This window comes from Macaca mulatta, chromosome 6 (assembly GCF_049350105.2).
Source record: "Macaca mulatta isolate MMU2019108-1 chromosome 6, T2T-MMU8v2.0, whole genome shotgun sequence".
NCBI lineage: Eukaryota > Metazoa > Chordata > Mammalia > Primates > Cercopithecidae > Macaca > Macaca mulatta.
In genome coordinates, this window is record NC_133411.1 from 136,300,491 (window position 1) to 136,324,207 (window position 23,717).

Sequence of the window (23,717 nt, forward strand, 5' to 3'; positions counted from 1 at the left end):
TATAGATGTCTATTAGGTCTTCTTGCTGCAGAGATGAGTTCAATTCCTGGATATCCTTGTTAACTTTCTGTCTCGTTGATCTGTCTAATGTTGACAGTGGAGTGTTGAAGTCTCCCATTATTATTGTATGGGAGTCTAAGTCTCTTTGTAAGTCTCTAAGGACTTGCTTTATGAATCTGAGTGCTCCTGTATTGGGTGCATATATATTTAGGATAGTTAGCTCTTCCTGTTGAATTGATCCCTTTACCATTATGTAATGGCCTTCTTTGTCTCTTTTGATCTTTGATGGTTTAAAGTCTGTTTTATCAGAGACTAGTATTGCAACCCCCGCTTTTTTTTGTTCTCCATTTGCTTGGTAAATCTTCCTCCATCCCTTTATTTTGAGCCTATGTATGTCTCTGCGTGTGAGATGGGTCTCCTGAAGACAGCAGACTGATGGGTCTTGACTCTTCATCCAGTTTGCCAGTCTGTGTCTTTTAATTGGAGCATTTAGTCCATTTACATTTAAGGTTAAGATTGTTATGTGTGAACTTGATCCTGCCATTATGATATTAACTGGTTATTTTGCTCGTTAGTTGATGCAGTTTCTTCCTAGCCTCGATGGTCTTTACATTTTGGCATGTTTTTGCAATGGCTGGTACCGGTTGTTCCTTTCCATGTTGAGTGCTTCCTTCAGGGTCTCTTGTAAGGCAGGCCTAGTGGTGACAAAATCTCTAAGCATTTGCTTATCTGTAAAGGATTTTATTTCTCCTTCACTTATGAAACTTAGTTTGGCTGGATATGAAATTCTGGGTTTAAAATTCTTTTCTTTAAGAATGTTGACTATTGGCCCCCACTCTCTTCTGGCTTGTAGAGTTTCTGCCGAGAGATCTGCTGTTAGTCTGATGGGCTTCCCTTTGTGGGTAACCCGACCTTTCTCTCTGGCTGCCCTTAAGATTTTTTCCTTCATTTCAACTTTGGTGAATCTGGCAATTATGTGTCTTGGAGTTGCTCTTCTCGAGGAGTATCTTTGTGGCGTTCTCTGTATTTCCTGGATTTGAATGTTGGCCTGCCCTACTAGGTTGGGGAAGTTCTCCTGGATGATATCCTGAAGAGTGTTTTCCAACTTGGTTCCATTTTCCCCCTCACTTTCAGGCACCCCAATCAGACGTAGATTTGGTCTTTTTACATAATCCCATACTTCTTGCAGGCTTTGTTCATTTCTTTTTCTTCTTTTGGTTTCTCTTCTCGCTTCATTTCATTCATTTGATCCTCAATCGCTGATACTCTTTCTTCCAGTTGATCGAGTCGGTTACTGAAGCTTGTGCATTTGTCATGTATTTCTCGTGTCATGGTTTTCATCTCTTTCATTTCGTTTATGAACTTCTCTGCATTAATTACTCTAGCCATCAATTCTTCCACTTTTTTTTCAAGATTTTTAGTTTCTTTGCGCTGGGTACGTAATTCCTCCTTTAGCTCTGAGAAATTTGATGGACTGAAGCCTTCTTCTCTCATCTCGTCAAAGTCATTCTCCGTCCAGCTTTGATCCGTTGCTGGCGATGAGCTGCGCTCCTTTGCCGGGGGAGATGCGCTCTTATTTTTTGAATTTCCAGCTTTTCTGCCCTGCTTTTTCCCCATCTTTGTGGTTTTATCTGCCTCTGGTCTTTGATGATGGTGATGTACTGATGGGGTTTTGGTGTAGGTGTCCTTCCTGTTTGATAGTTTTCCTTCTAACAGTCAGGACCCTCAGCTGTAGGTCTGTTGGAGATTGCTTGAGGTCCACTCCAGACCCTGTTTGCCTGGGTATCAGCAGCAGAGGCTGCAGAAGATAGAATATTTCTGAACAGCGAGTGTACCTGTCTGATTCTTGATTTGGAAGCTTCCTCTCAGGGGTGTACTCCACCCTGTGAGGTGTGGTGTGTCAGACTGCCCCTAGTTGGGGATGTCTCCCAGTTAGGCCACTCAGGGGTCAGGGACCCACTTGAGCAGGGAGTCTGTCCCTTCTCAGATCTCAACCTCCGTGTTGGGAGATCCACTGCTCTCTTCAAAGCTGTCAGACAGAGTCGTTTGCGTCTGCAGAGGTTTCGGCTGAGTTTGTTATTGTTTACTGTGCCCTGTCCCCAGAGGTGGAGTCTACAGAGACAGGCAGGTTTCCTTGAGCTGCTGTGAGCTCCACCCAGTTCGAGCTTCCCAGCAGCTTTGTTTACCTACTTAAGCCTCAGCAATGGCGGGCGCCCCTCCCCCAGCCTCGCTGCTGCCTTGCAGGTAGATCACAGACTGCTGTGCTAGCAATGAGGGAGGCTCCGTGGGTGTGGGACCCTCCCGGCCAGGTGTGGGATATGATCTCCTGGTGTGCCTGTTTGCTTAAAGCGCAGTATTGGGGTGGGAGTTACCCGATTTTCCAGGTGTTGTGTGTCTCAGTTCCCCTGGCTAGGAAAAGGGATTCCCTTCCCCCTTGCGCTTCTCAGGTGAGGCAATGCCTCGCCCTGCTTCAGCTCTCGCTGGTCGGGCTGCAGCAGCTGACCAGCACCGATCGTCCGGCACTCCCCAGTGAGATGAACCCAGTACCTCAGTTGAAAATGCAGAAATCACCGGTCTTCTGTGTCGCTCGTGCTGGGAGTTGGAGACTGGAGCTGTTCCTATTCGGCCATCTTGCTCCGCCACTTCACTTTCTTCCTTCTGTTCTCCCTGCCTCTTCCTGCCCTCCATTCCTTTTTCCTTCCTCCTTTGGTTCTCTTCCTCCTTTTGTCTCTCCATTTTTTCCCCTTCTTCTCTCCTCCTTTCTAAGCATCGGCACACCGAAGACTGAAGGATGAGTAAACCACTCTTGATGTTCTTCAGGGCTCAGTCTGTGCTAAAGAGTAGGAATGAAATAGACTGCAGAAGGAAGGGAAAGACCCTTGGGCCCTTCTCTTCTCAACTGTGCTACTCTGTTTATCAGAAGTAAAAGACCTAGGCCACTTCAGAAAAGACATAAATTTGTTGGGTATATATATATTTTTTCATTGATTTTTTTAAAAAAATTTGAAGTTGTAGTTTTTGTGGATACATAGTAGGTGTATATATTTATGGAGTGTATGGGAAATTTTGATACAGGCATACAATATGTAATAATCACATCAGGGTGAATGGGGTATCTATCACCTCAAGCACTTATTCTTTGTGTTACAAACAATTCAATTATACTCATGGAGGTAGAGAGTAGAATGACGATTATCAGAGGCTGGGAAGGATAGTGGAGGTGGGGGGTAGGGGGAAAATGGGGATGGTTAATGGGTAGAAAAAATAGAATGAGTAAGATCTAGTGTTTGATAGCACAATATGGTGATTATAGTCAGCAATCATTTAATTGTACTTTAAAAAATAACTAAAAGAGTAAAATTGGGTTTTTTGTTGTATATATTTTTAATTACCTAAAATTATTTTTCATAGTGAAGCTATTTTTTTAAATCTGTGTAAAAAACTGGAAAACAGATAAGCAAAAAGAGAAAATAAATCATGCATAGTCCTGCCATTTTTGGTTTGTGTCTTTTCAGATATATTTCCATTACTTTGAATTCAATACAAATTTGTAGGTTATGCCATGCATATTTTTTGTAAGCTGTATTGTTCATTTGTATTATATTGTAGACATATTTTCTAGTCTATAAAATTACATCTAAATAATAATGTTATAATTGAATTTTACCATATTAATATATACTAATGTTAGGCACACATAATTTTGCAGCTACAGGGAGCATCATTTTATTTATCCCTTTGCATGTGTGAGTAATTCGTACAATAAATTATTTTAAGTGGAATTTCTGGAATGAGAGGTATGCATCCTGTATCATTTAGAATTAGATTTGGCTATGGGGTGAGAAGTAGGCAAGCCAGCAGGGGACCCAAGCAGGTTTTACCTTTCTGCTCCACCATCTCTTTGTCACATGCTCTCACCAAGCTACAAGGGCATCTTTATTCTGCCACTCCTGTAACTACTCGTGGAATGAGCCCAAAGGCAAGGTGGAAGAGAGTGAACAAGATGCCTTAGAGGTCGTGATTTCACTTCCAAACAGAGCCATGAGACTTGCAAAGTGCAGTGGGATATTGTTTTAACATTTACAAAGGTATGGTCTTCATTTCCATGTACCATTATTGACCTCCACACATCATCAACAGACAGAATAGGTGGGAGAAAGAGGCAAATGGCAATGTCAACTGTTTCCCAAGGAGGATTCCTAGAAGTGATCATGTTCCTTTTACATCCCACTGGTCACTTGGTCTCACCGAGCTGCAAATGCATCTCTAGCCTGTGTGGGCAAAGGCCCAGTAAAAATATATGTAAATATATATTTATTTCTGTGGGAAGGGGAAAATGGATATTGGGAGACAGGGATAAGCCACATTGTAATGCAGTTTGAGGCACATTGCCAAATTGCTGTCCAGACAGGTTGTAACAACTTACATGCCCACCGGTAGTGTGTGAAGGTGCCCATTTCCTTACATTTCTGCTGACCTAGGTATTATTATTGCTTTCAACCTTTTGGGTGAAAAAAACGTACCTAGCTTTATTTTGCATTTCCTAATTATTAATAATGCTGTTCACTTTAAAAACTTATGTTTATGGCCGGGCATGGTGGCTCACTCCTGTAATCCTAGCATTTTGGGAGGCCAAGGCAGGCAGATCACCTGAGGTCAGGAGTTCGAGACCAGCCTGGCCAACATGACGAAACCTCATCTTTACTAAAAATACAAAAATTAGCTGGGCCGCACATCTGTAATCTCAGTTATTTGGGAGGCTGACATAGGAGAATCGCTTGAACCCAGGAGGTGGAGGTTGCAGTGAGCCGGAGCCGAGATCGTGCCATTGCACTCCAGCCTAGGTGACAGAGTGAGACTCTGTCTCAAAAAAAAAGTGTTTATTTACCATTTGTGTTTGGCTTTAGGGCCAGGACCAGGGAGATACAGTGAGACTGCCTTGTTCTGCAGAGAACCTTAAGAACACTGAATAGAAGCAATAGGGGACAGTGGCAAATGAAAGAGAAACAGACTGATTTGGGGGTGCTAAAGAAGACAATTTGAGAGAGAGACTTTAAAACATGCCCCAGAGAGATCAGTTCCCATGGATGTGCCCAGCAGCAGCAGGAGACCCAGGCCCTTCTTAGCTCTTGCCCTCATCAACATCACGGATGCTCGTTCTCTCCTCATCCCACAGTTCCATTAGGCCTCCTTTCCCAAGACCTCAACTGTTTGCTATTTGCAGGGATGATCTAGAGCCAGGGCAGTTTCTTGTCTTCTTCTACTACCTACTTCTCCCATGAGCATTGTGGATAGAGGAACAATCTCAGATTTCTGGCAGTGAGGTAGGCTCTTGGCAGCCGAAACTGATATGCGAATGACTTGACCTATGGAAAGGAGAGAGACTTGTGATCCCCACAGTACTGTAGTTCATTCAGGAACATGCTGGAATAAATGAACAACTATCGAGGTTGAGGTTGCCCTAGGGTCCTAACCATTATTTGCAACATTATAACTCCAAGAAAATTCACACAACTGGTTTCCAAACACATCTTTGAAACCCGACCTCTTAGCACGTTGGGGACTGCTTATAGATTTGGTGACATGGGACTTGGAAAAGCAGCAAAAGAGAGAAGCAGAGTGGGAAGTTGGCAGCTACCCTCTGTGGGAAGGATTGGTTAATCCAGAGAGAAGGCTGGCCATACATTCTCAATCGGATGTTCTTGGCTTCATCTCCACTGATGGCAGAGAAAGCGGATCATTGTAAGCAGGGCCGCTTACAGCAGAATCATGAATGGACAAAGGAGATGGCCAGGGGTCCCTTCTCCAGTCCAGCTCCCATTCTCTTTGCCCCACATGTCTTGTCTTCTCCTGCTGGATGCTGCTGTAAAGGAAGGGACTGTTCTGATGATTGTTTTCTTTGGTGTAGACTTAAGTCTGCTAGCTCTGTTTTTGTTAGATGGAGAAGGTCAAATGCTAACTCCAAGTTCAAGTTCTAATGGGGGCGTCCAGGCAAGTGTGGCTTGTAAGAAGGACAGAAGGAAGAGGTCTGGGGACTGGGTAACCCACTTTACTGCCTGGCAGACCAGCTCTGATGGTGAGAGATCAGTTCCCATGGATGTGTCCTGCCTGTTGTTGGCACTGGTTAAGAGAACTTCGGAACCGTAAATAAGAAGCCTTAACTCCCACACACTGAACTGTATATGATTTCCTGTTCTTAACAGAAAGGAGTGTGACAATTGATTACCAGAGCAGTGAATGAATATTCACAGCTGATTTTTAACTTGGCCAACTTTATGTAAAACTGAACTGGCTGTGGGCAAATAAGGAGCTGGAACTGTAGTTGGTGTTTATATGAAAAATAGTTCTGTAGATGAACTTTACTCTTGTTTAAATGTCATGCTTCAGAAAACAATGGGTTTTAACCCCAATTTTGAGGCGAGGGCTTAAAAACACCTGCAGCTCACTAACCTAGGACACTTTTCCTTCCAGGAGACAGATATGCCACACAGGTGGCACTTTGTGAGTCGGTCACATTAACTGTTTGCCATTTAATATGTTTTTCTTTATTTCTTCTTTTTAAATATTGGAATATTATGTTATTTTAGACTGGAATTAACAAAAAGCTTTCTTCTGGGAAAGGGAGTGCCATCTCTTGAAAGTGGCTGCCTGGAACATTGTGTTTAGAAGGATTCTGAGGCTGTGTCTGGGCTAAGAGAGAAAGAGCAGAGTGACTCACTAGTGATTTCTGCCACGGGATTGGAGTGGCAGTGGGTGGCCCGAGTGCGCCTCATTTGCCATCCCTGTATTTGACTGCAGAGTACCCTGTGGCATTCTGGAATCATGGAGATATCAACTGAGGCTCCTGAATCATACGCCTGGCCAAAGGCTCCTGTTGTACCTACCTCTGTCATTTAAGTGGGAAGTTATATTTACTGTTCTTGCTATTGTCCCCAGAAAAAAATTAGCTTCCTTTGTGAGCTGGAATATTTGACATGCTTAAGTCGGGATCATATTGTCAACAGTTTTGTGTTGGGGATGGGAAAGGATTTTCGATGGCTATGTTTTACCTCAGTGTCAGCCACAGGGGGGTCTGAGTAGGAGAGGGATTGGCAGGCTTGAGCAAATTGGGCACGGCTTCTGGGAAGAGCTGAACTGAAGATAGTTTCTTTCCCTACCTTATAATTATGTGAGGACACGTTTAATTATTTATCCTGGCTTTGTATCATTTTGGTCTTTTCCTGTTGAAAAGTTTAGGGCCCAGATTCTTCAGGCTGAGAGGAGCTGCAGTGCAGGGAAGATGCCTTGTTTTGGGGTGGGAAGAGTTAGCCTTTGGCAGAGGTCTGTTTAGGGGGAGCTAGGCTCCTTGGGTGGATTTAGGGAAGCAAAAGGAGAGCTTCAGGAAAGGAGGAGTACCTCTTATTGAAGTTCGAGGCAGACAGACCCTTTGGTTTTGGACTTGTTTGATTCTCGCAGGCTTGTTTAATGATAAAGTTGTGATCTTGTCAAATATTAAAAACAAGACAAAACAAAAAAACCTTAGTCTTTTGATTCATTTAAGCAGATCCTTTTGAGTAGAGATAAAAGTGAGACAATCCTGTTAAGCTAGTCAAAGAGAGCCTGACTGACAACAATCAGATGGTATGTGCCCAAATATACCCACCCATGATGCCCTCCCTGCTACTGGCAGTGGATTTTTTCCTGTTTCCATAGGGACCCTGTACTCTGTTGCTATGGAGTCCGACGTGGTTCAGAGGAACCTACCAGTAAATACAGGGGAAGGCCTTTTGTCCACATACTGTGCCAGCAGAAATTCCAATTTTCCCACACATCTATCGGAACCTAAACTTCTGCTTTCCAGTTTGGGTAGTTGGTCCCTGCTAGTAGGGAAGATAGAAAATCTAATAAATAACACAAGAAACCTTTGTTGCTTCACTGATTGACAATGCTTGCTCAGTGTTTAGGATTTTATAAATAGAAACTAAGAATTTAATTTTTTAAAAACCCACTACAAATTCAAGATAGCCTCAATCTAAACAGAAGGAGATCATGTCTGCTGCCTTTTTTTTTTTTTTTTTTTTGCTTGAGAAAGCCTGACTTTAGAGTCCTATGGAGATAGGGTCAAAAGGAAACAATGAAAAAATCCTTGCCTTATCTCTAGAAAATTAGTTCCTGAAATTGCAGTCTTTGTAGGACAAGTAGAATTTTTACAAGCCTAATAATTTATGCAATCGCCTTGCAGGGATAGAAAATGGCTAAAATAAAAGCCAAGAACTGAGAAGCAATTTTTATTGTACTACAGTTCAAATCTTTTCAGGGCGAAGTAATTTAAAAATAATGGAAAAAACACAGTTTGATCTAAGTGACCAACCACAAAACATTGACGTGACCAGGTGGTGACAGAACTTGCATGTTTTTAGTCTGGGATCGCGACTGCCAGCGCTTTTACAGATAATCCAGTGGTAAACCTAGTGCATCCATCTGGGCCACACACAGCGATGCTAAAGGAGGGAGAGATTGATGCACTGGTAGAATCAGTGCTGCACTGACATTCTTCTTTCCTTCAGTTGTAGTAATATCCCAAGGTCCAGACCTATTTTTTTTTAATTGATAACTAATTCTAAAAAAGGCCAGAGGAAAATCAGAGAGCTCCAAGAGAGTTAAGACAGAGAAACTCAGACTTCTTGATTCAAGTGTCAGAAGGCAGCATTAGCTCAAGGTGGGCCTCTCTGGCCAGCTGGCCACGTTGGAAGAACAAAAGTGGTTATGACAAGTTTAAAGATATGGCCATCAAAGTAATGGAGATTTAAGCTAAGAAACAATAGCTAAGTTAATTTATTGTACTTAGCACGAAATTGAGGGACATAAAAGGAAACATGCCACCATGAATGAAACCTACTTGTTGATCCAGGGAGGAGAATAGGTTTCCAGAAACTTGGATCCTGGGCATTATCTGTAGTTGAATCCCTCTAGGGTGAACTATGGAACACTCATCCTGTAGAATTCACTGCTGCATTATCCAATTAGTTTGGGAAATGTAGTATGTTGGATCCCCTTTCTTGAAGATTTGCTTCAGCCTATTAAAGGCTCTGGGAATGCCTGCAGTAAAGACGTGTCTTAAATTTCTTTGACCATGGAATTTCTTACTCCCTCTGCCCTCTTCCCTTTTCTTTCCCCAAGAACGTGATGGAAGAAATAGTTCTCAGAATCTACTTACTTGGAAAACACTGCTTTGAGGGATTTTGTTTTCTGTAAACATAGACTGGGTAATTTTAAATATTTATAATTTGTTTGAGACTCTTTGGACCTTTAATTTCTTTTAAGGACAATTGTATAATCTGTTTTAACAACTCAAGAAAGGGAAAGTTTTAGTTGAGTCTGTAAGGCTATAATAGATACTTCCTTACCTTTGCTATGGCATGGAGGAGATGCGTATTTTACTGCCTCATTGATGGGGACAACTTCTTCTGGACCTCTCCCCCCAATTTTGAACTCAGCAGAGGTATTTTATGGCAAACAGTTGTTCACCAAAAGTGGCTCCTGATGTGAAATTCAGAATAGCTATATGATCAGTTAATAGGGTAGAAAGAAAGAAAATAATCAAAATAGCTATATAAATGATAGATTTGGCAGCTGATACAGAGTCAAAAAAGTGAAATGAAGACAAAAGGGAGACAGAGGTGGGAGGATCACTTCAGCCTGGGAGGTAGAGGTTACAGTGAGCTGAGATTGTGCCACTGCACTCCAGGCTAGGTGACAGAGCAAGACCCTGCCTCAAAAAAAAAAAAAAAAAAAAAAAAAAAAAAAAAAAGGGACCCATCTAAGAACTTAAAATCCCTTTATTTTGTATTCTTTTAGGACCATCACTTAGCAGGGGCTGGATGATCTGATGCATAATGGTAGGGGTTTTAGGGCCCATGCAGTTTTATATTTTAAAAAATTTTAACTTAAAACTTGAGACTTACATCTTCCATGGAAAAATCAGGCAGTTGGTAACACTGGCTTGATATTCCTATGTGGCAACAGACAGGAAACTGAAGAGAAGCCTCCCCGTTTCGATGAGCAAGTGCTCCCTGAGTTTCCCCAGGTCTGACCTGACTTGTAATAGTTCTCTAATTTATCCGTGTGGCCTCTGAAGGCATTTGAGTTTGTGTTCCCTGGTTTTGGGGCATTCTCATAGCAAAGGTTCTGCTGCCAGCTTTCTCTTGAAACTGCTACCCTTTTCCTGTTGAATAAATTATAACTGCTTGATTTATACATTTGAATTAAGACTTTCATACCGAAATGCAAAGGTTCCTGACAAGGGAAATGATCTCCGCTGTTGTTATTAGTCATTGACCCGTGGGCATGAGGACTTCCTTTATTCTCAAGCTGGTGTAGACAGGGAAAGAGAGTGGAAGAACACGAGGGCACCAGAGTTCTAGAGGAAATGTCCAGGGACTACCACCAAGGAGGAAGAAGGGGCAAAAGAAACTGAGTGGGAAAAGTGGTACTCTAATTATGACTTCCATTGCCCTCTTAACTTTCTCTAGGGCTGGCCTTTATTATTCACATGTGATTCAGATGTATTGGATAACCGGAAGCAAAGTGACAGCAAGATGAAATAGGGCAGACCAGGGGAAATGCCATGTGGTGGAAAACATGCTGTGGGAAAGAATATTTGTAAAAGAATTTCATGGCTCCATAGAGAGTGGTCAGGCCAAGAGAAATGCCATTCTAAAAACAGAAGAGCCTGGGGTGGCACTTCCTGTGCATAGAATTGTCATGCTTTCCTCATAGACATAGACACGGCAGGACCAGCTGGTAAATAATTTGTCCCAAATGAAGGTACCTTCCTTCTGGTTTCTTCCCTAAACAATATGCTGACGATTTTGAAATCCTTCTCAAATTGAATCATTTTGCAGTTGTATCATCAGACCTGTTGCAGGTTCAGTTGTTAGGAATTTGTACTCAGGAAAACTAGAATTTATTCCAGTGCTGGTTAACATTTTGATGCTATAGTCCATTAAGATCATGTTACTTACGTTACTTAAATCTGATTCAACCTATAGAGACACACTGTGAGAGTTGTGGCCAGAATAGATAATGCCTATCTAAGTGTGGAATTAAGCTAAAAACTCTTTCTGTTTTCAAATAAATGAATAGGATTATGTGCTCCATAGATGGTATTTCAATCCCTTGTGTGGGATCCATTACAATAGACTATTTCAACAGAAGCTGTATTTTTTTTTCTGTAGAAGTCAATTACTTTGTAGAGGAAAAGCTTAGTAGAACATCGCATTGTCATTTTTTAGTATTAGCAGTTCCCCAAATAAATATTTACTGGGAGGGTCTAAAGCTAATACCTTCATAGGCATTTAAAGAGCTCTACCCACCAGTGATGACAGACTCTTAGTAAAATGGAATAGTATGTACACAGAGGATTTGAGTGTTAGCTCAGATTTTTTTTTCTCTATGGAGAGAGGGCTCTTTGCCTCTCTCTAAAAGTTCTCCTCATACTCTAGGGTGTTTTTGTTGTTGTTGTTTAAACAGCTTTATGGAGGTAAAATTGACATACAATAAGCTACACATTTTAAAGTGTACAATTTGATAAATATTGACATATGTACACAATCCTTAAACCCTCACCTCAATCGTGATAGTGAACCTATACATCACATACTAATGTTTCCTCATACCCTTTTCTAATTTCTCCCATCCATCCCTCCCTGCTCAGGCAACCATTGATCAGCTTTCTGTCACTCTAGATTACTTTGTATTTTCTAGAGCTTTATATAAGTGGACTTTATATAAGTGGACTCATAGAGTATGCTTGATTTTATATCTGATTTCTTTCACTCATCATAATCATTTTGAGATTTATCATATTGCCCTGTGAACTGTTAGCTCATTCCTTTTTATTGCTGAGTAGGATTCTATTGTATGGCTATACCACAATTTATACTTTCATGTACTTAGCACATTTGGATTTTTTCCAGTTTTTGACAATTACACATAAAACTTCTCTGAAAACTTATGTACACATCTTTGTATGGGCATACATACGCTTTCATTTCTCTTGGGTAATACCTGGAGTTGAATGGCTGAACCACTTGGTAGTTGTACACAAGTGGTCAGAGATACTTTATTTGAAATAGTCAAAATCTGGAAATTTTGTCTGGTATTGCTTTGAATCTATACAACTATTGGAGGAGAATCGATATCTTATTAATAGAGTCATCTGACTCACAAACAAGTGCTGTCTCACTATTCAAGATAATATGTATATTGTGCTGTTCTTGGGTAGAGTGTTCTACAAATGTCAAATAGATCAAATTGGTTGACAGTTTTGTTCAATTCTTCTTTACTTTCTCTCAACAATGTTGTTGGTTTTTAGTGTACAGGTCCTTCACATCTTTGACTTGATTTGTCCTTAAGTATTTCATATTTTTTGATGTTATTGTAAATGGCTATTCAATTTCTGATTGTTGCTAATATATAGAAATATAATTGAGGTTTTGCATATTGACTTTTATCTGTAATCTTGTTAATGCTCTTTTTTAAAGTAGTTTTTCTGTAGATTCCATTAGATTTTCTAAATAAATACATATATTTACATAGTCTATAAATTAAGGCAGTTTTAATTCTTCCTTCCCAATCTATATAAGCTTTATTTCTTTTCCTTGCCTTATTATACTTGCTGGAACCCCCAGTATAATGCTGAATAGAAATGGTAAGAGCAAGAATCCTTGTTCTGTTGTTAATCTTAGAGGAAAGCATTTCATTCTTTTACCATTGACTATGTTAGTAGTAGGTTTTTCATATTTGCCCTTCTGTTTCTAGTTTGCAGAAATTTTTTGTTAGGAATAAATATACTTTTCTAAATGTTTGCTAAATGCAGACATCTTTTGAAATAATCTCATATATATATATGATTATTTTATCATTCAGGTCTACTTAAGTTATATATATATGTATATATGAAAGAATAAACCTCTACTCACCTGGTCATAAAGTTTAATCCTTTTGCATATTGTTGCATTTAATTCACTAAAATTTTGTTTAGAATTTTTGCACCTATGTGCATGATATTCGTTTGTAGTTTGTTTGTTTCTTTTTAACTGCAAATGTCTCTGGTTTTAGTGTTAAGGTAATTTTGACCTCACAGTTGGGAAGTTGGGAAGTAGTCTCTGGCCTTCAATTTTCTGGAAGAAGTTTTTTTAGAATTGGTATTTTTTCTTCTTTTAATGGTTGGTATAATTCATCATTGAAACCATCTGGAATTGGAGGTTTTTTAAAATAGGAAAGCTTTTAACTATAATTTAATTGCTTCAAAATATATAAGTCCATTCAGGTTATTTATTTCTACTTGAATAAGATTTAGTAGTTTCTTCATTTCATCTAGGTTATCAAATTTGTTGGCATAAAGTTTTTATTAACATTTACCTTTAAAAAATCTATAGATTTTATAGTGGTATCACTTCTCTCATTTCTAATACTGGTAATTTGTGTCTCTTCTCTTTTTTTCCCTGATAAGTATGGTTAGAAGTTGATCCATTTTGCTGATCTTCTCACAGAATTAGGTTTTACTTTTGTTAATTTTCTCTTTTGCTTTTCTGTTTTTTATTTTATTGATTTTAGCTTTGATTTTTATTATTTCTTTTACTCTCCCTTTCATGGGGGTTTTATTTGATCTTTATTTTCTAGTTTCTTAAGGTGGAAACTGAAATAATTTCAGACTTTTCTTCTTTCATAATGCAGGCATTTGGTGCTACAAAATTTCCTCTATGTGCTGCTTTAACAGCATTTCATAATTTTGACACGTTGTCATTTTGTTTTCATTTACTTTAAAATACCTTCTGATTAATATATCTTTTGATTTCTTTATTGACTTTGAGTTATTTAGAAGTGTGTTATTTAGTTCCAAATATTTGGAAGGATTTTCCAGATATCTTGCTGTTACCGATTTCTAACTAAATTTCCTTATGATTAGAAAACTGCTTTGTATGCGCTGAATCTTTTAAAATTGGCTGAGATTTGTTTTATTTCATAGAATATGATCTAACTTGATTATTGTTCTGTATGTTCTTGAAAAGGAAATATATTCTGCTGTTATTGGGTGGAGTGTACTATAAATATTAATTAGATCAAGTTGGTTTTAGTTTCAAATCTACTATATCTTATTTTCTTTTTAATTGTTCTATCAATTATTAAGACTAGTTATTCAAATCTCCTGCTTTAGTTGTATCTATTTCTCATTGCAGTTTCTGAAACTGCATGCATAATGTTTAATGTTTGGGATTATTGTTGGGATTATTATTTCGTTAATAATGGATTGAACATATTGTCATTATAAAGTGACATTCATTATCTCTAAAAATAGTCTTTGTTCTGAAATCTTCATTTGATATTAATATAGCTACTCCAGCTTTCTTTTGATTAGCATTAGTATGTTGTTGTTTTTTAACATACCTTTACTTTAAAAATATTTGCATTTTTATCATGTGTGTTTCTTGTACTTGTAAGCAGCATATAGTTAGGTCTTACACTTTTAATCCAATCTGTTAATCTCTGTCTTTTAATTTACGTATTAGACCACTTATGGTTAATATGATTATTGATATAGTTATATTTGATTTCTGCTTGTCCCATCTGTTTTTTGTTCTCATTTTTCTCTTTTATACTTTCATTTTAAGTTGAATATTTTTTATAATTCTATTTTATCTTCTTTGTTGGCTTACTAGCTATAAATCTTAGTTGTATTGTTTTTGTGGTTGTTTTGGGGTTTATAGTATCCACAGTTAACTCTTCTCACATTGTAATTTGAGTCAAAATGATGCTTCAGGGAGAGAATGAGGTATGTATCTAATGGCCAGATTTCTAATTCCCCTCATATCTTTTGGCCATCCCACTTGGACTAGGTCGTGACACCTTTACTTAAAATGTTATGACACAAGTTCTGAGTTCTTGTATCTCCTCCTTATATAGATGGGTCTTCCATTTTTCTGCTAATGTTTATTTTTATTTAATTTAGTAACCGACTCACCTGAAAGATCATTCAAAAAAGCAGTGTATTAGTTACAAATAATGTTTTGCTGCAATAAATAGAGATCTGAAAAATAGAAACATATACATAATAAGGATCATCATGTCATGATAATTCTGGAAGTGGGTGGTTTATGGCACTTATTTATCCATGCCAAGAATTCAGAGTGAAGGGTTCCATGATTCTCTTGGTCCTTCCCTCAGAGTTGCCTGGTGCTCTTTGCAGATTCAGCGATGTCCACACACCAGGCAGCAGGAAGAAGAAAGAGAAGGGGAGTTGCATTTACCAACTGAATCTGTCTTTTGGCACTGTTTTCCACATGGGCATTTCAATCTAGAAAGAGGGCCAATAAATGTAGTTTATTGCTGACATCACTGCTGGCTGTGGTACAAGTAAGATTCTGTTAAGGATAGAAGGAAGAGTAGACATTGGGTATACAATTGGCAATGTCTGCCAAAGACACTGCCAGTAGTAGCTCTTTGTACTTGCCCTGAAATGACATGAAAACCCTATAAGAAATGGAGAGAAAAGACTTATAGATACAGAGTTTTTGTATTATTATTATTATTATTACATTTACTAAGTGCAAATGTCTAGGTTCCTAGCGTTCTCAAGCTCTTTCCACCACTGATAGCCATCTATGGATATCACACATATGGACCACTGGTGGCTGTGGGGTAAGAACCCCTGACCCTAAGCAAAAAGTTATGCAACTTTGGGGATGGGATGCAAGGAAAAAGATGTGTGAGGCAGCTGTTTTGGGGCACTCCTCCCTGCAACATTATTTCAAAGATACCCACTTTTTCAGCTTAGATGTTTTCTCTTTCATGAGATGCTCTTGATCTCACCCCAGTTAGAATTAACTACTTCCACAGTCTCCACAGTATTGTTATAACAGTTTTATTGAGATGTAATTCACATACCATACAATTAAACCATTTAGAGTATACAATTCACCCATTTTTAGTATATTCACAAAGTTGTACAGCCATCACACAATCAAGTTTTGAATATTTTTATCATCTCAATACAACCCTTATACCTATTAGCCATCAATCCATATTAACCCACAGCCCTAGACAAACAACTGATACCCTGTCTATCCATATGGTGCTGTCCATTTGGATATTTCAAATAAATTGAATTATTCAGTATGCTCTCACAGTATTTTTCTGAAACTTCTCTTATTATCCCTGGATTCTACTCTGCATTTATTGAGTTTGATGGATCTACATCAGATTTCCTTTGAAGACTAAGAGTTCCCAGTCTGCCATCTTTGTATACACAGTACTGCCTATCAATGTACCTAATGCATCAGTAAATACTAAACAGAAGAAAAAGAGAATTACCTTTCCTTTTTATAAACAAACATAATAGGGTAGGCTGCAATATAATGTTTGGAAATATGAAAGCAAAATGGTTCCTGTGCACTTGTAGTAGCAATTAGATTTTGTAAGGACTTTGCATGTAATTGTCCTCAGACAAAAGTGTGGGGAAGATAAAGTTTATCTTGGAAGTCAACTCTCTGCTTCTTTCTCCTTCTTCCTCCTTTGAATCTTTTGACTTCTGACTCCAGGCCATCTAGTATACCTGCCCTGGTATCTGATCCAGAACACCCTCTATCATCCTTTTCACCCCTGCTCCCTCTCACTTCCATTAAAATCCATCTTACATTTTGGTCCACTGGGAGTCAGGGACCTGGGTTTAATACCAACTATGAATATTGGGGAAAGTACCCATTTTCCTGATCTATTTTCTCATCTGAAAAATGCAGGAATGATGCTCAGTAAAGGCACGTTTAACTCTAAAACTCTATATTTCTCTGTAGCAACTCACAGAATAAATGAGAGAAAATAAGATTTATGACTTCCACTCTTTGCTCATAACATCAGCATAAAAGGAATTTCTGGGGACAGATAGGTTAGCTGGAAGGTTTGTGTCTCTATTGGAGAGTTGTTTTCAAGAACTATGTTGATTCTGGAAACATTTTCCATATTAATTTAAATAAATATATTATATTCTTTAAGACAATGGTATATACTGTCTTTAGAGATATAATTGGTTTATAAAGAAGTCTTTAGTCTGTCTACTCCTCCTTTTACTTTTTTGGCATCCCTAGGTGAAAATCCAAAGGGAATTGTATGTGGCAGAAGAAAAACTATTGAGTATAGTTAATGGTTGTCAGTATTAAAGCCAAGTATTTACAAGTAAAAGGAATGAGGTCCATGTCATTGGTAATGGGATTTAAATGGATTTAGGAACTAAGACTGAAACAGGAGCCTAATTAGAGAAGATTCCAGGGTCATCATGTCAGTGCCCACCTGTCCATCAGGCAGACAGAGTGTCCACAGCTTTTGCTTCAAAGACATGGCCTGTTCTTCTCATCAGTGTCTCTTGCCTCCTAGTTCTTGAGGGAAAAGATATCTTGGCTGCCCCGTGCAGCTTGCTGTGTCTGAAGGAGCATACTGAATGCAGGCTGAGATTCAGCTTATGTCTGGCCTCTAAAAAAGATTCAGACTCAGAATATGATATTTAATGATTTTCTTAAAGATGGGGGCAGAAAAGAAATCATATTAGATAGATTATCTTTGCTTGGGTTATTCTGGTTTTAATTGCCCTTTTAAAAGTAAGAAGAAAGGACATGGGTAGGGAATAAAATATCTATTTCCATTCATGGGGCAGCCGCACTTATAATGGTTCCTTTGTACCTATTCTTTGTATCTCAGCTACTGAACATTTGCTAAGTGGACCTCTGTTCCTTTTTTTCTTTTCTAGTTCACTTTGGGGTTTTCTACATGAACAATTAATGTCTTTAGCCTACATTGGTTTTTCATGTGGAGCATGTTAGTTATAGAAGCAACACCCAGAGTAGGTGACATCTGAAGCTGAATGGGGGAGGTAAGACCAAGGTAGTAATTGAGCTCAGCTAATCTCTTGGTGGTGGAGTGGGCGTCTGTGTCATGCATGTGCCATAGTCAGTGTTTCTGCACCTTGGTGAGTTAGCACATTAGAGAATATAGAGAGGTCTATAGCTTACTCTGTCCTCCTCTGTTGCTTCCCTTTGCTCTTTTCCATCTTTGATGAGGTTTGTTGCTGGATGTGGAGAGCCCAGAGATGGTGGAAAAGGGCATGGAGCAGAGATGGCACTTGTATAATGGAGTCTAATGTGTGAAGATTCTCCATCATAGAAGTAGGATTTTGTGTTCTTTCCTTTTAGACTCCATCCCAACAATATTTCTCATCATTTAGATCATTATTTGTCTTTAGGCATCAATGTGCAGAGGTGATTCCATTGGCTTTAGCTTTAATTAAGAAAAAATAAATCATTAGGGAAGCAGATTCCCTCTTCCAATTCCTAATTAACTTACAGGCAAATTTGTTTTCTGCTAATGACACATCCACATTTTGTTTCAGACTTTGGCCAAATGTTAGCTCAAGGTTTTCATAAATGTAATCCATATTTTAAAATTACCATCACGGATTTTTTAAAAAATTATTATAATTGACTGAACTTCTTGGAATTCATTTCATAAAACACAAAGTTTGCACTATCGAGAATCACACATGAGAACATTGTGTGATTATCGAGCAATCTCAAAGTGTTCTGAAGCAAGTCTCCTTTGATTCTGCACATAGAAATCTACTTATTATCTTTTTTGGAGTTAACAAAATAAGAGCAACAAAAAAACAATGGATTGGGATCCAACCAAATGCAATTCTGATTCTTAGTTCTCTGGAACATATGCGTAACTTATGCATTTATTTACCCATTCTAATAAGTGCTAGCTTGATATTAGAGCAAAGTGCTAGGCTGGCTTGCTCAATCTTACCTTTCTTACCAGTTGATTCAGGCGGAACTCATTTGGTGTCACCCTGGAGTTAAGAGTCAACACAACTACAATTAAAACCAAATTTTAATTTCCACCTTCTGTGGTGTATATCAAATAAGTAGTGTGTGGGAGAGAAAGATGAGTCGAGTGGTAAAAAGTGAAAATGAAGATAAAAGGTGAAAAAAATGAAAGGATAGAGGAGAAAGGGAGAGCAGCGAATTGAGACCTGTCCATAGAATACCGGAAACATTCTCCCCTCATAGCCAGCTCCTTGCCAGATGAATACAAAACTCTAGGTTGCTCTGATGGAATCCAGCTTTTTGAGTACCCAGAAGTTTTCAAATTCTCAAATGATAATATTAATTATTTTGTCCAATAAAATCTTACATAGATGCCCAAGATAAAAAACAATTTAAGTTGTATTAATATAAATCTACCATATAAATGAACATTTATAAAATTTCTTTAGTATGAAGTTAATTCGTGGGAACTACACTGTTAAACACAAAAGTTTGAAATTCAAGAATATGGAGAATACTTCCTTTCATCAGCCACTACATTCAATTTCTGTGTTTTGTTTTAAATGCACAGTGTCAAATAAGTCTTGTTTCACATTAAAGGCAAAGAGTATCTAATTTTTAAAACTTCTGGAAATATTCAAACAGAATTTTAGTAGCTTTACTATGTTGAAGAAGGATAATTGGTAAACTTGGGTCTGAAGGCTGTTCACTGTAATAGTTGCAAACATAGATGCCATCAGTACCTAAGACAAGTGGGAGGCAAACCCTCTTGTTTTGACATATTTACAGTGGGTGCCAGAGCTCTCACTGGTGGAAGAGTCCCCTGTACCCATGCTGCCATTGAACACAGTGTGAGATAGCATCCAGAGCATACCCTGCACTGCTAGACCCAAGCCTACTGTGGCATTTAGTTGAACTTTGCACACTCAAGTATCGTAGTTTGCTGGCTTTAGGTATGTACATACCTAAATTTTAACAAAAGAACAGTACCTTGTGCTTACAAATGAATGACATCTACAAGTTCAAACACAAACCTAGAGGTGGAAGGAGACACTGAACCCTGAAGTTGGCACATATTGACTTAACTTGGCAGCAAAAATCAAAATAATGCAGGGCCAGTGTGTTCATATGTTACAGGCAAGTTCTGCTTTTAATTACATTGAAATATGTAATTGACTCAAATATTATGAAGTTGCTAAGCACTTCCTTCAAACTCTAGTATCAGAAAATTCTACCCTCGACCAGAGTCCCAAGCTCACCAGTCCTGGTATTCCTCACTAAATCGCCTAGGTGCTAAAGAGTTATTCTGATGAGAGCAAGAGAGCTTGTATTTTCCAAAATTTATGGCCACTTTATTTCATTGTGGTGTCATCTCCCTGTTGGTTTCTTATAACAAATGTATACTTTTCATTAAACTATTCCTAGCGAATTCTCAGAATAAAGTCCCAATACCTTAATTTGGTTTTCAGAGTCTCTCTCTCTATCTTGCAAAGATATTGCCCCAAACACTGCCCCCAACATAACTTATTTCATTTGTTTTTCTTTTTACCTGTTGCTTTTGCTTTCTCTTCACCTAAAATGCCCACTCTTATATATCTTCGTGTCTCAATCTTATGATCAAGACCTTAGAAGTAGTCATTTATGGTTCAGCAATATTTATGCACTGTGTGTGTGTGCACATGTGTATATATACATATATATACACACATATTAAACATACACCTTAGTGCATGAATCACATATATTAATACTAATGACATGGAAATATTATTGTCATTATATTAAGTGGAAAAGCATATTGAAAAATATGGTTCTATTTTTTTGAGGAGAAAAATATGTAGGAAAAAATTCCTGAAGGTTCTACATCCACAAAAATGTTACCAGTTTGAGCTACTGGAGATAAGACTTATTTTACTTATTGGTGTTTTATATATTTGGGCAGTAAGTCTTTTGTAATAAGACATGCACTGATAAAATGCATCTCTAAAGTACATAGCACCTCATACCACCCTTAAATAAAATTTTAGAATATCTGAACCCCAAACCCTTTAAGTTGTTCTCACAATTATGCATATATCCAGATATTTTAAATAATGTTTAACCAATGTGCATGGTACTAAGGTTGTTGATAATGCTAAGATTTGGCACAGCATATTTTAATGCCTATTTTGGAAATCATCAGACTGTCCATTCACTCACATTTGCAGTGATGCCCCTTTGTCTGCAAGGGTAGAGTACACCTGAGATATTTACTAATGAAAGAGCATTGAGATTTACTGTTTTCCAAAGACCTGGGTGGCATTTTTCAAATATCCTCCTCAACAGAAAAAGAGCAAGCAATTCTGCTGTGTCATAGTTGTGAACAACGTGTTCACAAAGAAGTGTGACTACAGTTTCTGGTGAATGTATTAGTAAAAAAAATCATAATACATAATCATAATACTCCCCATCCACTCTGTCACTCTGAGGCCCTGATATTCTGCTTTGTGGTTTGTTTCTCCACATGGCCTCCTTCTGACACAAAAAGGATATATTTGATACTCACTGATAATTTTTTTAAAGAGTGAATTAGGCAATTTTCCTTGAAACGTCTTTTCTAATTTAGCATGAAGTAGAATAGAATAGTAGAAATGATGGGATTTATTTGGCGATACTAAAATAAGAAGGGGAATTGTTTGGTCCTACAGCAGACTGTAAGAGGGCTGAGGAATGGATTGAAGAAAATTATCAAGCATGCATGTTGTTTTTAAGTGATACTTGAGACTTGGATGTGCAACAGCTGTGTTGTTGGCTTTTTTTTTCTTGTGCCAACTTTCTTTATTTGATTGATTTTCTCTCTGACAGCCCACTGTGCTGATAAATGTGTCCACGGTCGCTGTATTGCTCCAAACACCTGTCAGTGTGAGCCTGGCTGGGGAGGGACCAACTGCTCCAGTGGTAAGTTTCCACCTGCTGTTGTCCGTCTCGGGATGTTTTTGCTGTAGGGGCCTCCTTGTCTGCAGATGACCCTGGGTCATGCTTTCCCACTTCATCCCTACACAGAGCGTAGTGTGAATGCCACGTCCATCTCAGTCATACAGTTTCTTTTAAATCTGTACATGTACATATACATTATTTGTTAATTAAGTATAATGAAAAGTTCTTGGAAAGAAGGAAATTTCCGCAATCATACAACAGCTCATACTTCTGCGGATGTGAATGCATTTTCTAGAGTAGGGTCCACAATTTAGGCTCCTTACTTCAGTAAGGCAGTTGTGGTAACATAGCTATTGTATCCTAACTTCTGTTTTTACCTGTTGATTTCTCCAAGAAAATTTCTTGGTGGTTAAAATTTACCACCTGTTGGTTTTTAACTCAGAAGTGAAATTGGTATTATTGATGCTAACATATTTTTTTGTCTCTGAATTCTGAGATGCAAATAATGAGTACTTGTTCAGATAACTTTCGGGAGACTTATCTGTAATAAATGAAAATTCATGAACATTTTGGTACTTGTTAAATCAATTCCTAACGTAGTGTATCATTTGTCTCCATTGTGTTAGAATTATAATTCTAAAATGATGGCATTTTGGACTCAAAGCAGTGTACACCTAACATTTCATATTCATTATCGTAAAGATTATATCATGGAATGTCATGTAATACAGTTCCTTTTCTAAATTTCACAGTTTAAACCAAAATCTTCTGGCTAACTTGTTGCTGTGCACGTAATTGCATCCACTTCCTTTTCCTTTATACTTCTTTTTTCCCCTTGAGAAACGTGAGAAGGAATTAAAGTGCAACTAAATTGTAATGCGTGAAACATTACATTTAGAAAAAGGAAACAATCGTTTTAAAAAGTTAGCAAGTTCGCATGACAGCACAAATTTCTCTTCGTTGCCATCAAGGAATTTTTTGAAATTAGTCTGAATGGACTTATTTCAATAAGCTGATTTTAAAAATTTTTACTTGCTTACTTTGGAATTGGGGAGATTATTTATCTTGCTAGGACTACTTGTTTCGGACTTGTGATCTCTTGGCTCTCCTTGAAGCAGCATCTCCAGGGGAAGCCCTTGTGCCGTCTGTGCACAGAACGCTTGGTGTGAAAGAGCCTTTTTACTGTACCTTAAACAGTGACTGGGAGTGTGTGTGTGTGTGTGTGTGTGTGTGTGTGTGTGTGTGTGTGTGTGTCTTTCTGCCCCTGACAGGCTTCTCAATTCCAGGGAAAAACTGTCTTGCAGGGTTTTGTTTTGCTTCTGTTGGAAATCAGGAGGAGAGTGGGCATTTTGTTCACACGCCATTGAGGCAAAATGTTTGGGATGTGGGATTTGGCTCATGTCCATGTTTCTGGCCGACTGACCTCAAATGTGATGTTGCTTTCATTAACTTTTCCAGTTTAAAAATCAGTTGTGCCTAGACATCTTGAAGAAAAATAACATTATTATAAACTAGTGGGATAGGGAAGAGTGGGCATATTCGTCATTTGAAACTATGTGGTTTGCCACTAATTCCAGGACAAAAAAGCTACAGAATAACTTCAGTTGTATTCATACTTTGTCTCCTAAGAACTGCAGACTACCTTGAGCTGAGGGCTCAGAAGGAAGAGTGTTTGTGTAAGCAAAACAAAAGCCTACATGGGTTTCAGACTCTCTAGAACTGATTAGGACCTTCTAGAAAATAAACTGTTGCTTTATTTTGGAGTTTAATGGAGACTCTAGAATTCTGAGAACAGATGTTCTTGTAACACTGAAATATGATACTGAGGCAACTTTTAGTTTATTTTTACAACTCATGTTTGACTTTATGATGAACAAAAGCATAAATAAACATGAACAGATGTCTGAAATGTTTAAAGGTGTTCTGAGAAAAACATTTCTGATGCCT

The 23,717-nt window shown here is 38.3% G+C and overlaps 1 protein-coding gene across 1 annotated transcript in view; it reads left to right on the forward strand.

Moving 5' to 3' along the window:
* MEGF10 (multiple EGF like domains 10) overlaps nt 1-23,717 on the forward strand; it is a 182,452-nt gene that overhangs the window by 70,881 nt on the left and 87,854 nt on the right. The window contains exon 5 of the mRNA XM_015140681.3: nt 21,699-21,791. Coding sequence (XP_014996167.3) covers nt 21,699-21,791 — 93 coding nt within the window. The remainder of the gene's footprint in view (nt 1-21,698; nt 21,792-23,717) is intronic.